Source organism: Sciurus carolinensis, chromosome 11 (genome assembly GCF_902686445.1).
Source record: "Sciurus carolinensis chromosome 11, mSciCar1.2, whole genome shotgun sequence".
NCBI classification, from domain to species: Eukaryota; Metazoa; Chordata; class Mammalia; order Rodentia; family Sciuridae; genus Sciurus; species Sciurus carolinensis.
The window spans coordinates 10867638-10880629 of record NC_062223.1 but is presented as its reverse complement, the minus strand read 5'-3'; the positions used below and the strand labels follow the sequence as shown (position 1 = coordinate 10880629).

General features: G+C 59.5%; 1 protein-coding gene across 26 annotated transcripts in view; it reads right to left on the bottom strand.

Moving 5' to 3' along the window:
- The window catches only part of Nrxn2 (neurexin 2), a 102082-nt gene that overhangs the window by 43190 nt on the left and 45900 nt on the right, over positions 1-12992 (bottom strand). For 20 of the 26 annotated variants that reach the window (XM_047516380.1, XM_047516396.1, XM_047516392.1 and 17 more), the window contains 5 exons: positions 12351-12512; positions 11307-11745; positions 6315-6701; positions 5944-6147; positions 441-467 (listed from right to left, as the gene is read on the bottom strand). In XM_047516380.1, the coding sequence (XP_047372336.1) occupies positions 441-467; positions 5944-6147; positions 6315-6701; positions 11307-11745; positions 12351-12512 (1219 nt within the window). The remainder of the gene's footprint in view (positions 1-440; positions 468-5943; positions 6148-6314; positions 6702-11306; positions 11746-12350; positions 12513-12992) is intronic. The other 6 variants (XM_047516386.1, XM_047516410.1, XM_047516390.1 and 3 more) reach the window with 1 other exon arrangement.

Sequence of the window (12992 nt, the reverse complement as noted above, 5' to 3'; positions counted from 1 at the left end):
CCTTCCCGCGTGCCTCGCCTGCCCCCTTGTGGCCGTCTCTGGAGATGCGGCAGCACATCCCCTGCACCTCCGCTCCTTCCCGCCTATAGGATGGTGGAGCTTCCTGAGGCAGGTGCCACCTGGCCCCTGTTTCCACCTCCTCTCCACCCTCCTGTAGACTTCGGTGACAAGTTCCCTGGTCTTTCTTTTCTCAGAACCCACCGAGTACCCTGACCAAGGATGCTTTGCCAGTTGTCCCTGATCCGATTCATTCTGTCCGTCCTGCCCTCCAGTACCCCCTCCACTCGGCCCCCACACCTGCTCCCCACCCCTCACCCATCCCCAGCATCCACACAAGCCAGCGATGCAGGATCCGCCTTCCCGCCCTTCCTCCCTCCCTAAGTCCCAGTGTCCAGCACCCCAGTCCCCTTGGGCCTCTGCAGAAGAGGGAAGCCACTTACTGGGTGCGCAGCCGACGCGCAGGCAGTCTGGGGGGGCCATGGGGCGGGCAGAGGGGGAGGGGAGACAAAAAGGCAGAACAAGGTTTTTTTTTTTTTACATCCTTCACAGGGAGGGGTATCTGCGGGCGGGGTTCCCCCCAGGGCCACTTTCCGGGGACCACGCGTGCTCAGGTGCCCTCTCCCCTTCCTCAGTTGAACCCCAACCCCTCCTGCCCCCAAGAAGGCTCCAACCCTCCCCAGAGCCGGGAGGCAGGGCAGTCAGGTGATGGGAAGAGGGCTTGTGTCCCTTTCTTGGAGGGGCCCAGGCCGCTCGTGTCTGAGGGAGACGGGCACCTTGGGAATCCCAGTCGTACAGGGGATCACCAGGGGCTGAGGGCTTGGCCAGCCCCACATCTCCCCAGCCTCTGGGAGGGAGATGGTGGGGGGCCAAGGTCCTGCACCCCCTGCTCTGGAACGACTCCCTGCTCAGAGCCCGGGCGTGACACGGCTGCTCCTGCTCTGAGCTCAATGGAGGGGTCTGCCCCAGGCCCCTTCCCCAGGCCATGTGCCTCCCAGAGCCCCAGGGGCTGCACCGCCCCTACAGGAACCTTCCTTCTGCCCACCCGTCCTGGGAGAAGCCAGGCTGCCACTAGGGATTGGGGTGCTCCTTCACCCTGAAGAACTAGTATTTCATGTCTTCCTAGGGAGGGGCCAAGGTCACACAGAAAGAGACATGGAGACCTCCAAAATACGACCTCTCCTAAGACACAGAGCAAGTCGGGGCCGAGCAGACCTGGTAAACAAAGGCTCCTGCCTCTGCCCAGCCCGGCACTGCCGTGCCGATTTCCAGGCTGGAAGGGGTCATGGTTGGCAAGACCATGGCTTCGCAGAACCTGCAACCTGGGGCCCCAGATCCTCTGGCCATCACCCTGGTTGGACACATCGCCCGAAAGGTGGAAGAGCCAGCCCTTGCAGAAGAACAGAGCACCAGGTCCTGTGAAGTCCAGGTCCTAGACCCTTAGGTTGCCTGCCCTGCTTTATGAGACCCAGACCCGACTCAGCCTGAGGGAGTCGGCTGGCCGGAGCCGCAGAAAGCCCTGGGCCTGGAGGCAGGGGTCGGTGGTCTTTTCCTAACACTGCCTACTATGTGATCTGGGGCAAAGGGTTTCTCTCTGAGCCTCGGCTTCCCTTGCTGTGAACTGGGACTGGGACAGGAAGATCAGCAAGGGATCAGGTGACAGCCCTCGTCTTGCAGGGAGCCCTCAGTGAACAGCCATATCCTGGCCTCCCTCCTTTTGCTCCTCCAAAAACAGGCCCTGCCCACATACCCCATGGCTCAGGATGCCCCTGGCATCCCCTGGGCCCCTGAAGGTTCCTGCAGTGGAGGTAATCAGATGGCCCCTGTGGCCCTGGGGGTCATGGGCCTGTCGGGCAGTACAGCTGAGCTCCACACGCGTTGTCAACCGCAGCAGAAGAGTGGGGGGAGCAGCCGGGACCCTGAGCCACAGCCTGGCACCAAGAGAGGGGCAGAGGAAGGTCAAAGGGCAGACACAGGAAGTGAGAAGTGACAGGGAGAGGAAGGAGGCAGAGAGGGTGCAGAGAGAAAGTGAAGGTCTGGGGAGCAGAGGGCAGGAGAGGCTGGACAGAGGCGGAAGGGGTGCCGGCAAGCTGGGAGGGTGCCAGGCCTGGAGTCAGGGCCCGGGGGCTCTCTCAGGGCCAGCAGAGTCTTCACCAATGAAGGGTCCAAAAAAGAAAAAAGGGGATGGAAGGGCAGGCCGATCCCCGCTGGGGAACAGACCCAGGGGAGTTGACTCTCCCTTCCCCAGCAGAGGAGGGTCAGGAGCGGAGGGTCCATCTGTCCAGAGAAGAGGTGACGGCAACAGCCCACCTGCAGCGACTCCTACCTCGGAAGCCCCTGCTCCAGTGGGGCGTGAGAAGGGTGAGCCCACCCTGAAGGTGGACTCCCAGGGGAGCAGGGCTGGAGAAGCAGGCCCCTCCCATGCACGCCCACCCGAGCACAGCTCGGAGCCGGAAAACCCGTGGCCTGCTCTCCCGCAGCCTGCGCCTTGAGAACAGGGAGTGGACGGCCGGGATCAGCCTGCACAGACCCACCAAGGCCCCAGCTGCACAGAGCAGGGCGGAGGTGTGAATGCATGACAGGACAGGGGGAAGCCATCCATGTGGAAAAGGATGCAGAGAAAGACGCGGCTCCCCAGCGCCGTCGCACCAGGCCCAGAATGGAGCTGTGGCCCACAGCCTCCGGAGCCCATGGCTGCATCTCCTCTCGGCAGCGACACAGAGAGTGGCAGCACAAGCTCCTGGCACAGCCTCGGGCACGGCCAGCTCCCCTGCAGCTTGGCTCTCAGAAGGAGCCCCTGACCAGCCCCTCGCGGGAAGACAGCGTCCCTCCCCCAGCGCCAGGGTCAAAGGGTGTGGATGTGACATGCGTTCAGCCTGACTTCAAATGTGAACCAGAGCTCCACTCAGCTCCAGAGGCAGAACTAGAGGGAATTTGGAACCAGGGGGTTTCAGAAGAGCAGGATGACATTAAGGAAGAGGAGCCCAACATCAGATTGGCCATCTCAGAGGAGGGCAGCTCCAGACACGGCAGAGCACATGACCTCCCGCGGACAGGACATGCGCAGCGTGGGGCCACGCACTTCATGTCAGCCACGCTGGGACAGCTGGGCCACCACGGCATACCTGGTGGAGGACAACTGCAGGAAGGGGGAGGAGGGGACAGACTAGGTTGGCACTGGCCCTGCGGTCAACCCCAGGGCAGAAGGCAGGACCCAGGCCATGCTGGAACAGGGCAAAGAATCCAGCGACACTACCATCTTCTAGGGACAGAGAGCAACTGCCTCACTCAGAGGCTGCAGGTAGCTCAGGAAATGTGATCCGTGTCTGCAGACATGGCGGGGTGGGGGCGGGGGCACAGTTCAGTTCCTCAGTCCTCTGCCTGGAAGGAGCCCTGTCTTGTCTAGCAAGTTCCCCATCTCTGGAGTCACCAGATAGGGTCCCTCCAACTATCCCAAGGGGTCACTGGCAGGTTCCACTCCCTCTTCAGGCCCAGCACTGAGTCTGGGTCCTTCCATGAGTGCCTCTTGAGTCGCATGGCTACCTCTGTACCTCTGACCTCCCTCCCTACAGATGAGGCCAGAGACTAAAACCCTGGCCCAGGCCCAGGGCCTGGGTGCTGCTGGTCTGTGGGGCCCCTTAGGCCCTGGGGAGTAGCAAGATGGAGATGGAAATGGGGCTCCTGAGGCGAGACTGGGTGACACAAGGTGGAAGCAGCCTGCCAGGCCCACCTCCAAGCCCGGGCCCCTATTCCAGTGGTTTTCCTTGAGAAGGTGGATGGGTCCCTGCAGATATCTTCAGTCCCATCATCCCATCTGAGCCTCAGAACCACCCCAGAGAGCAGAGAGGATTCTTATCCCCGTTTAACAGAAAAGAAAACAGAGGCTCAGAGAAGAGAAATGACTTACCCAATATTAAAAGATCCCAAGTCTAGACCCCAAACCCAAACACAAGCTCTCCCGGCCCAGCCCTAGGCTGGGTGGCTGGGCAGCTAGGTAATCGTCATCTGAGACTGTGTCTGTCTCCAGTGGCTACACCCCGTGTCCACACACCAGGAGGCATCTGATCTGCACCAAGTGCTGGGTTAGCTTGTCATGAGCTATGCACACACATCCCTGTGGATGGGGGCAGGAACACAGCCAGAGGTGACAGGAGGGCAGGACAGTCCTGTTGGCTGTCAGTGTGAGAAGCCCATTCTTAACACATGGGTCTTCCAGGAGGGCCACCTTGTTATCTGACTTCTGAGATTTGTGTGACTCAGACAGAGAAGCATGCCCAATGGGAAGGAGGGTAGATCCCAAGGGCGAAAGTTCCCAAAGCCCAGCAGGGCATGTTTTCCAGGCCAGGGATGCAGCCTCCTCTCCAGTCTGCTGTGCAGACCTGAGGATGTTGGCCAGGGGGCGCCTCCCAGCCGGCTTCCCCGGCAGAGCGGCTGCCCACCCACTCTCTGGGCTGGGACTGCGGTCAGAGCAGAGCTGTAGGATCCCCTCAAACAGCTCAAGGGCCTGGCCACCTGCACAGCTCCCCACCTCAGGCCCTGCTCCCTACAGGCCCTGGACCCAGGAATGCACAGGCCGGGTGACCAGGCGGAGGAAAGGCACAGTGTAACCCCACTAACCAGGTGACGAACCCTGAAAGGCCAGTCTTCCCCAGAAGTGCCCCGGAGTCCAAGGCGAGGACGAGATTCCAGGTCGATGTGCACAGCTCCACCCTCTTTGTTCTGCCCAGCTGAGGATTCTAACCTGCTCAGAAGAGCCCTCCTTCTCCTCCAGGCCAGGACACACCAGGGGACCCTCGTGGCCTGAAGGCTTCTACGGGTCAGGTCCCTGCACTGCATCCTCATATGCCAAGAGCGGCCAGTCTGAGATGGGCAGATGTGACCCCATGCGATCAGCTTAGGACCCCTCGCTTCCCAAGCTCCTCAGCAATAGAAGCTCCAGGAGGGCACAGCCTTGCTTATTCCCTGCTGCAGCCCCTGGATCTGAAGACAGCTGGCACTTATGAGATGTCCCGTAGATATTAGCCGGATGAGTAAACCCACTGGCCTCTTTTTGTCCTGACCATGCAAGGTGAAGCCCATGGAGCCTCCCAAGGGAGCCTCAGTCCCACGTGGATACTGGGAACTGGCCGGTGACCTGGAACCAAACCTGCCCTCACCCATGAGCAGAGGAAGAGGCAGTGGACAGGGGTAGAGAGGGCCAGCAACCTGACAGCCCTGTGGAGGTGACAGAGAAAGCACCACCTCAGGGCCAGTGGCAAGGGCTTAGGACGGGCTCCATCCTGGCTTTGGGCTGTAGGCGAGTTTCGTAGTCTGTAAAACAGGGAGGGCGATGCCTGCCTGGGACCCAGTGTTGTCACGGGGCAGCCTCGGGGCTCGGCTGTGAAACCCGGTGGTGCTGGACAAGGCAGGAGAGCATGTCCCTGAGAGTCCAGTGTGTGCACAGGTCCCACCCCCGCCCCAGAGCTGGCTCTCTAAACAACGCAGAGCAGCCAGGGGTGGCTGCCTGCCGTCCCGTATCCGCCGCTGCACAGAGCTCAGGCTCAGTCCCCAGCAGGCTTCCGCCAGGGTCTCCCCAATGAATGGACCCCAGTGAATGAGCAGCTGGGCGCACCAGAAGCAAGACCGAGCTGTGTCATCACATGTGTGTGCAAGACAGGTGCCACCAAGGTCCACGTGAGCACTCTGGGAAGACAGGTGCCACAGCCCTGGCACACTCGGGCAGGTGTGTGGCCACGCTCTGGGTCTCCGGCCTTCACTGTGCTGTCGAGCGTGGAGCAGGGGCCTAGGCTATGTGTCCTCACCAGGACCCAGGCTGTCACCTCCCACCCCCAAACTCTGCAGGGGGCACCCCGCACTGGCGCCACCACCAGCTTCTCCAGACAGAGGGGGGTGGGGGTCAGAGGCAGGCCAGGGAGGGGGCCAGAAGGCACGGGGCGGGGTGGTTACCGAGGTTGACAGTGAGCTTCATCTGCCCCCCGTCCAGCTCCAGGCGCAGGGTGTCCGCAGACTCCCTGGAGGTGGTGGCCATCATGAGTCCGTAGGCCCGCTGGGACATGAAGCGCAGGGACACATCCTCGGCCTCCGTGTGCATGGCATTAGGCAGCATGATCTTCATGTACATGGAGCCATCGTAGCTCAGGACCGTGGCCTCTGCCCGGGAGCGGGAAGCGGGGCGGGCAGGCGAAGGCCAAGGAAGGGAGAGAGAAGACCAGAGACTCGTTACCAGGTGGCAGCTGGGACTGGTCCCTGGGGGCGGAGGCACGGGAGTGGGGGTCCCCTGAGGAGCAGGGCGGGGCGCCGGCCACGGCCAGCCTCACCTCTCTCACAGACCCGCCCCAGAAAGCCGGTCCCGATGCAGTCACAGACGAAGCGGTTCCAGCCCTCTCGACAGACGCCCCCGTTGCGACAGGGGGCGGATGCACACTGCTTCAGCGTCTCTCGGGAGCAGAAGGGGACCACACCCACAGCCCCCTGTGCCTCGGCCAGGCCCCGGAGGTCTCGGCTGCGTCCATCTATGAAGAGGTCCCGCACACAGCCCACGTAGCCAGCCCGGAGCGCCGCTGTCCACACCTCCGGGGGAAGGGGCAGGTCCACCCGGCCCCCCTCGGGCAGGCCGCCCAGGTACAGCTCACTCTCCAGGTCCAGGATCTCGCTCTCCCCAGTGGCCAAGAAAGGGGTGCTGCGGCTATTCACCGAGATGGAGCCTGGGGACAAGGGAGAGTGGGCCTCAGTGGGGAGGCAGGAGGGGACCGAGCCACAGGCTGGAAAGGGCTGTCCCAACTCTGCCAAGGAGGCCGCGGTCCCAGCTGGGCCCTAGCACCCTGTAGCCTGCAGTGGACTCAGAACAAGCAGCAGCCCTGGTCTGCGGGCCTGGCTCTCTCGTCCTGCTGCCAAAACTGCCTGATAAAGGTCTCCAAGTTCAGGAGCTTGTGCAACCCAGCCCTTGCCCAGCTAGCATGCTGGGGTCCTCTGTCCAGACCCCTCCCCAACACCTGAGCAAGCCCTCAGAGAAGGTGGACACACCCCAAAGTCTGAGCTCAAAAGGGCCAGATCAGTCAGGCACTGGGCTATCCCGCCAGCCAAGGAGCTGGAGGTAGAGAACTTGGAGGACGAGGGAAGATTTGAATCCAAAGGGTTTCCCGCTGCGAACATTTATTGAGCTCTCTGATGGTTTGCCAGGCGCCTAGTACTTTAAACATATTAGATCTCTGAGGCTCACAATAACCGCACGAAACTGGTCCTTCACGATCTCATTTTGAAATGGCAGATGAGGCTTCCAGAGACCAGGGAACCCGCCCAAGTGCCACATGGGGAAGGAGCTGAGTTCAAGTCCTATCCAGGAGCAGGACCCTAGAGCATGTTCTCCACCTCTGGGCCTGCATCCGGGCCTGGAACCAGCCCTGTGGCCAGCAGGCAGACAGGCCAGCTCCTGGGCCTATGAGCTGGCTGGCAGCCAGAAGGGAGGCCAGGTGTGGAGCTGCTGAGTTAGAGGGTTCTTTGTAAGGAGTGAGTGACACTGTGGTTTGGATACGGTTACTCAGGTTAGATTTGACTGCTATTGTGGCAGGGCTGGGCGGTGGGGCCTGTAGCAGGTGATTACGTCACCAACTAATGCCTTTCTCAAAGGAATTGTATTAAGTTGGAAGTGGGTTCATTCTCAAGAAAGCAGATTGTCATAAAACAAGGCTGCCTCAGGTTCTGTCCCTTTCCTAAGCACTTGCTTCCCTTCAGTTCTTCTGCCATGTTATAATGCAGAACAGAAACCCTCACTAAAGCTACAGCCATGCCCTTAGACTTCCCATCCTCCAAAACCATGAGCCAAATAGACTTCTTGTCTTTATAAATTGTCCAGTCTCAGGTACTCTGTTAGAGCAACAGAAGACAAACTAAAACAAGTAATCATCTTAGAAAAAGACTGGGGTCAGGTGAGAACTTCAAAGCCTTTACTGAGATCTTAAGCTGCAGAAATTTATGTAGTAGAAACTTTATTCTGTTTGTAATTTTTATTCTATAAGTTTTCCTTCCTCCTTTTCAAGTTTGGAAGAATCATGGGGGGTGGGTTCTGGGGACTGAACCCAGAGGTGCTGAACCACTGAGTTACTGTCCAAGCCCTTTTTATTTTTTATTTTGAGACGGAGTCTCACTAAGTTGCTCATGCAGGCCTCCAAGTTGCAATGCTCCTGCCTCAGCCTCCCAAGTTGCTGGGATTAGAGGTGTGTCCCACCACATACCTAGTAAGAATTTTTTTTTTTTTTAAGCTCTTCCACGCTGAGCACAGTGGGGCATACCTGTAATCCCAGCAACTTGGAAGGCTAAAGAAGGAGGATCACAAATCCGAGGCCAACCTGGGCAATTTAGTAAGACCCTATGTGAAACAAACAAACTTGGTGCGCGCTTCAGCAACATACGTACTAAAAATTGGAAGGGTACAGAGATTAGCCCAGCCGCTGTACAAGGAGGACACACAAATCCTGCAGTGTTTCATATTTCTAAACAACAAATCCTACCACCTATGTACCACTATGATGCAAACCCCCCCACAAACAAAGTGAAAAAACAAAATAAAATAAAAAAGGGCTGGGGGATGCAGCTCACTGGTAGAGGCCCCAGGTTCACTCCCCGGCACTGGGGAGGGGGGTTCTGCCAAACTTAGTGGGGTTAAAGAGAGGCAGGGGCTGGGGTCTACATGAGGCCTAAATGTGGAAGGATCTCTGGGGGTGGGTGCTGAAGGAGGTCAGTTGGGGGCCACCGTCGCCTGCACATTCTCTGACCGAAACCTCACCTGACTCAGACATGCCACCCTGGCCCCCTTTTAGTCTCATAATCTTCTCTCCTGCCATGATGTCACCTGTCCCAGGGCCCAGCTGCTAAACCCACCCACTCCCAAGAGTTAGCAGCCCCCTTCCCTGAGGGACCCCAAACATGACCCACTGGTTCACCCACGCCCCCATTAGGGCCAGAGTCCCTTAGCTCTGCCACCCACTATGGGGGCCTCCAAGGCTCCAGGCCACCCAGCTGAACTCTCGGCACACGAACAGAGTGGTGGGAAAGGGGGAGGCAGGGAAAGGGGTTATGACGGGGAGTCGGGAGAGGAAGTCTGAGCGGGCACAGCCTCTACTTCCAGGCCACTGAAAAACGCGAGCAGGGGCAGGCCAGTCTGTCCCCGTAGGAAGAACAGGAGAACGACCGGTGCTCTCCAGCCCTAAGAAGCAGGGAGACCGACTGGAACTACGACACAGAGGAACCCGAAGGCACCGAGCTAAGCGAAATCGCCAAACGCAAAAGGACAACAGCTGTCTGATTTCATCTATCCCAGGCCCTAGCGTAGCCGGACTCCCAGGGACGGGACGCGAGAAGGTGGGCGCCAGGGCGGGGGCTGGAGTGGAAGCTGGTGCATCACAGGGACGAAGTGTCAACCTGGGAAGATTAAAACGTCCCGGAGATGGAAGGTGGCAGTGGGTGCGCAGCAGTGAAAAGATTTGGCGCCACTGAGTCGGGCACTTAAAATGACTATGATGGCAAACTTTATGTCATGCACAATTTCGAAACTAAAGTTAGGGGGGAATAAAAGAAGCAGGGAAAGTTCTAGGAGAGCTTTGTTGGAATCGAGGCTCGCAGCCTGAGTTCATGTGCACCCGTGAACGTGGGCCATCAGAAATGTCTGGAGACTGAGCCCAGTAGGGTGGCACCCACCTGTGAACCCAGCTACTGAGGAGGCTGAGGTGGGAGGATCATAAGTTCCAGACCAATCTTGGCAATTTAGCAAGAGTGTCTCAGAACAAAAGATCCAAAAGGGCTGGTGATGTAGCCCAGGGGTAGAGCACACCTGGGTTCGAGCCCCAAAGAAAGAAAAGAAACGTCCAGAGCTGTTCAACACGGTGGTCGGAGGCCCAGGCAGACCTAGTGTCTGGGCTCTAGAAATGGGTGGGAGGCCCACAGGACCACTCCCGGAGAGCACAGAGGAGAAGAAGGCCTGGTGAGCTCTCCAGGGCCTGGGCGGACTTCCAGCCTGGGAGTGGCAGGTCACCTGCCTGGATGCTGGCCTCTGATGCTGTCACGCGCCACAGCCGGGGGATGAAGCCACTTCACACACATCCTCTGAGGAAGGAAGAGGAAGAAACAGCAGGCCCACGAGAAGCCGACATTTCTGAAAGCCTGGCAGTCCCCTCCTCCCTGGGTGCAGAGGACTGGTCACTTCGCCCAGACCAGGCCGGGGGTGGTGACAGCCTGACGGGCACAAAAATTTAGCTGACGTTGATAAGTGCTTAAATTGGATAACATGTCAGGTCTCATTTATATCAATCCTCCCTTTCTGGGATGACTCTCTGATGCTCAACAAGATGGAGAAGGGTAAAGAAGAGAGAATTAGCAGGCAGAAAACACGAGGACGGGAAGGAAGGCTGACATGGAAGGGTGGAGAAGCGGGGGCTGGACAGTCAGCTCTGCGGCCTCACTGATCTGGCGCCCTCCTTGTGGCTGCTGTGGACTCTGTGGACTCTCCTGGCCAGACACAGAGGACAGTCATTCAGTCCTGGCTGTGTGCATCTCCAGCACCTTGGACAGCGCCCAGCACATAGCAAGTGCTCAGTAAATCCAGGCAGCCTGTGTCCTCCGGCTCCACATCCATGGGTTCCACCACACACAGGTGGGAAATATTTGAGGGGGAAAAATGTGTCTGTATGGAACATGAGCAGATCTTCCTGTCATTGCTCCCCAAATAATACAGCGTGACGGCGACTAGACAGCATTTACACTGTATTAGGCATCATAAGAAATCTAGAGATGACTTAAAATGCACAGGAGGATGTGTGTGACTTACAGGCAGCATGAAGCCATTTTATATAAGACACTTGGCCTCGTGGGTTTCGATATGGGAGCGTCCTGGAGCCAAGCCCCACAGACACCGAGGGACGGCTGTATTTGTCGAGTGAGTTCACAAAAGGAACTTTGGTGGCACTGGATGGAAGGGAGGCAGGGCTGGGAGCCATTGAGGGAGGACAGACACCCACTGTGTTAGGGGCTGTGCTGATCCTATTTTCCCCTCTTGATGGCCCTGTGTCATTGTCCCTTTCACAGGTGAGGAACCTGAGCCCTGCAGGCAGCAAGGGGCAGAGGTTAGGTCTGGTTGGCAAGGAACAGGGTGTCCTTTCTGCTGTGAGGGAAAGGACAGGGGGGACAGGAGGAAGGCGCAAGGAGCGGCCAGGAGCCATGCAGGAAATGACGCAGCACAGAGGCCAGCTGAAGAGGGCTGGCGGGGAGCAGGGCAGGTGGAGCAGTGGCCAGGGAGGGGAAGTCCAGAGCCTCCTGACCTTTGCGCCCGTCCCTCTGGAAGTCCACGTGGCACCACTCGCCGTCGTTGACCTTGCGGCTAGATGCCCGAAGCTTGATGCCCCCTGAGCCCATGTCCAGCAGCAGATAGAGGTAGCCATCCAACAGCTCCATAGCAAAGTAGTCGGCCCGCTGGGCAGAGCTGTGGCCGCCCGCCCCGGCCCCGGGCCGCCGGCCCTGGCTGAAGAGAAGCAGCCCGTTGGGCTCAGTGGTGCGGAAGTCCAGAGAGATGGAGCCAGTGCGCTTGGCACTCCAGCGGGGCAGTGCCACAAAGGCCTCAGGACTCTCAAAGGTCACGGGGTCCAGGGCAGCCACATCCTCGCAGCGGAATGACAGGTCCCCCTGCAGCTTCATCTTGGGGTCCCCTTCCTTGGCCAGGCGGGACAGCTCCAGCTTGAAGTCATTGTTCTTATAGACCACCTGCAGGGAGGGCCGGAGGGGATGAAGACGCAAAAGCAGCTTAGGGCCTGGCCGCTCCTGCCCAGCACAGGGGACCCCAGCACCCCGCCCCAGAGCACTTGGCTTGGGCCTCTGTTCTAGAACTCCAAACACAGGCTGCGCACAAAGCCCTCCCTTGCCCCGTTTCCCTCCTCTGCCTCAGCACTGACTGGAGGCTTACCCGGGGCCTCCCGAGGGCCCGTGGACCACAGCTCACAATCGTGAAAGGCAGCAATGGCCGCCCCCAGCTGGCCGCCACCCCCTAACTGACACTCATCTGCTCCTCACTACCACCTTAGGAAGCATGTGGACACAGGCAACTGGGCTTCAGACTTGGCCAAGGTCGCAGAGCTAGAGAGTGGACGATAGGAGACTTCAACACAGCCTCCAACCGGCACAGCCAAGCCTCTGAGGTCCTCTAGAGGCTGGGGACGGGGGCGGCTGGGGGGCTCCCCAAGGCACCAGAACATGAGAGGGGAGACGCCTGGGGTTTGAAGAGGGGATATGTCAGAGGCCCCAGGCAGCTGGCCAGGCCAAAGGAGCCATACAATTCCTGGCCGACCCCAGCCCTTCCTGGACCTACTCACGTCCTTGAGGCAGCCCATGAAGTTGTTGCTGACGGGCGAGCCCGGCAGGTCAGCTGTGTTGGGGCTGCCCCCAATGTAGAAGAAGTCGTCCGAGCCCAGCATGGTATAGTCCTCCTGCGTGTAGCCTGTGGTGGTCAGGATCCCGTCCACCGAGATGGTCACCTGCCCAGCCCAGGGAGGGGAGAGACAGGAGACAACTGGCATCAACTCCCTGGGAAGAGCTGAGGGCTGGGCAAGGGAGGGGCCAGGGGGCAGCGGGGGAGGGGGACCCCCATTTTTATGTCTGCTTGTCTCGGAGGAGGAACAGCCGGGGAGGAGAGGGAAGGGGAGGAGGGGCGGCACAAGATTTGATGGTCCAGGTGGGCCGGGCCTGCCCTGCGGCCCTGTGGGCCCAGCTCAGCAGGCAGAGCCGGAGGGAGATGGAGAGCCCATGAGGGAGCCAGGAGCAGCTCCTGGAAGGTGCTCAGGATGGGAGAGGGGACTCCAGGACAGGGCCCCCCTACAGGGAGTGGGGGGAGATGAAGGGCACCCCAGCATTCTCCTCGCCACAGTGCGGATGTCCGGACACACACGTGGCTTCAGAGCTTCCTTCAGAAAGGAGGCTCATGGGTCCGGAGGCCAAGACTCACCCGCAGCCCTCCC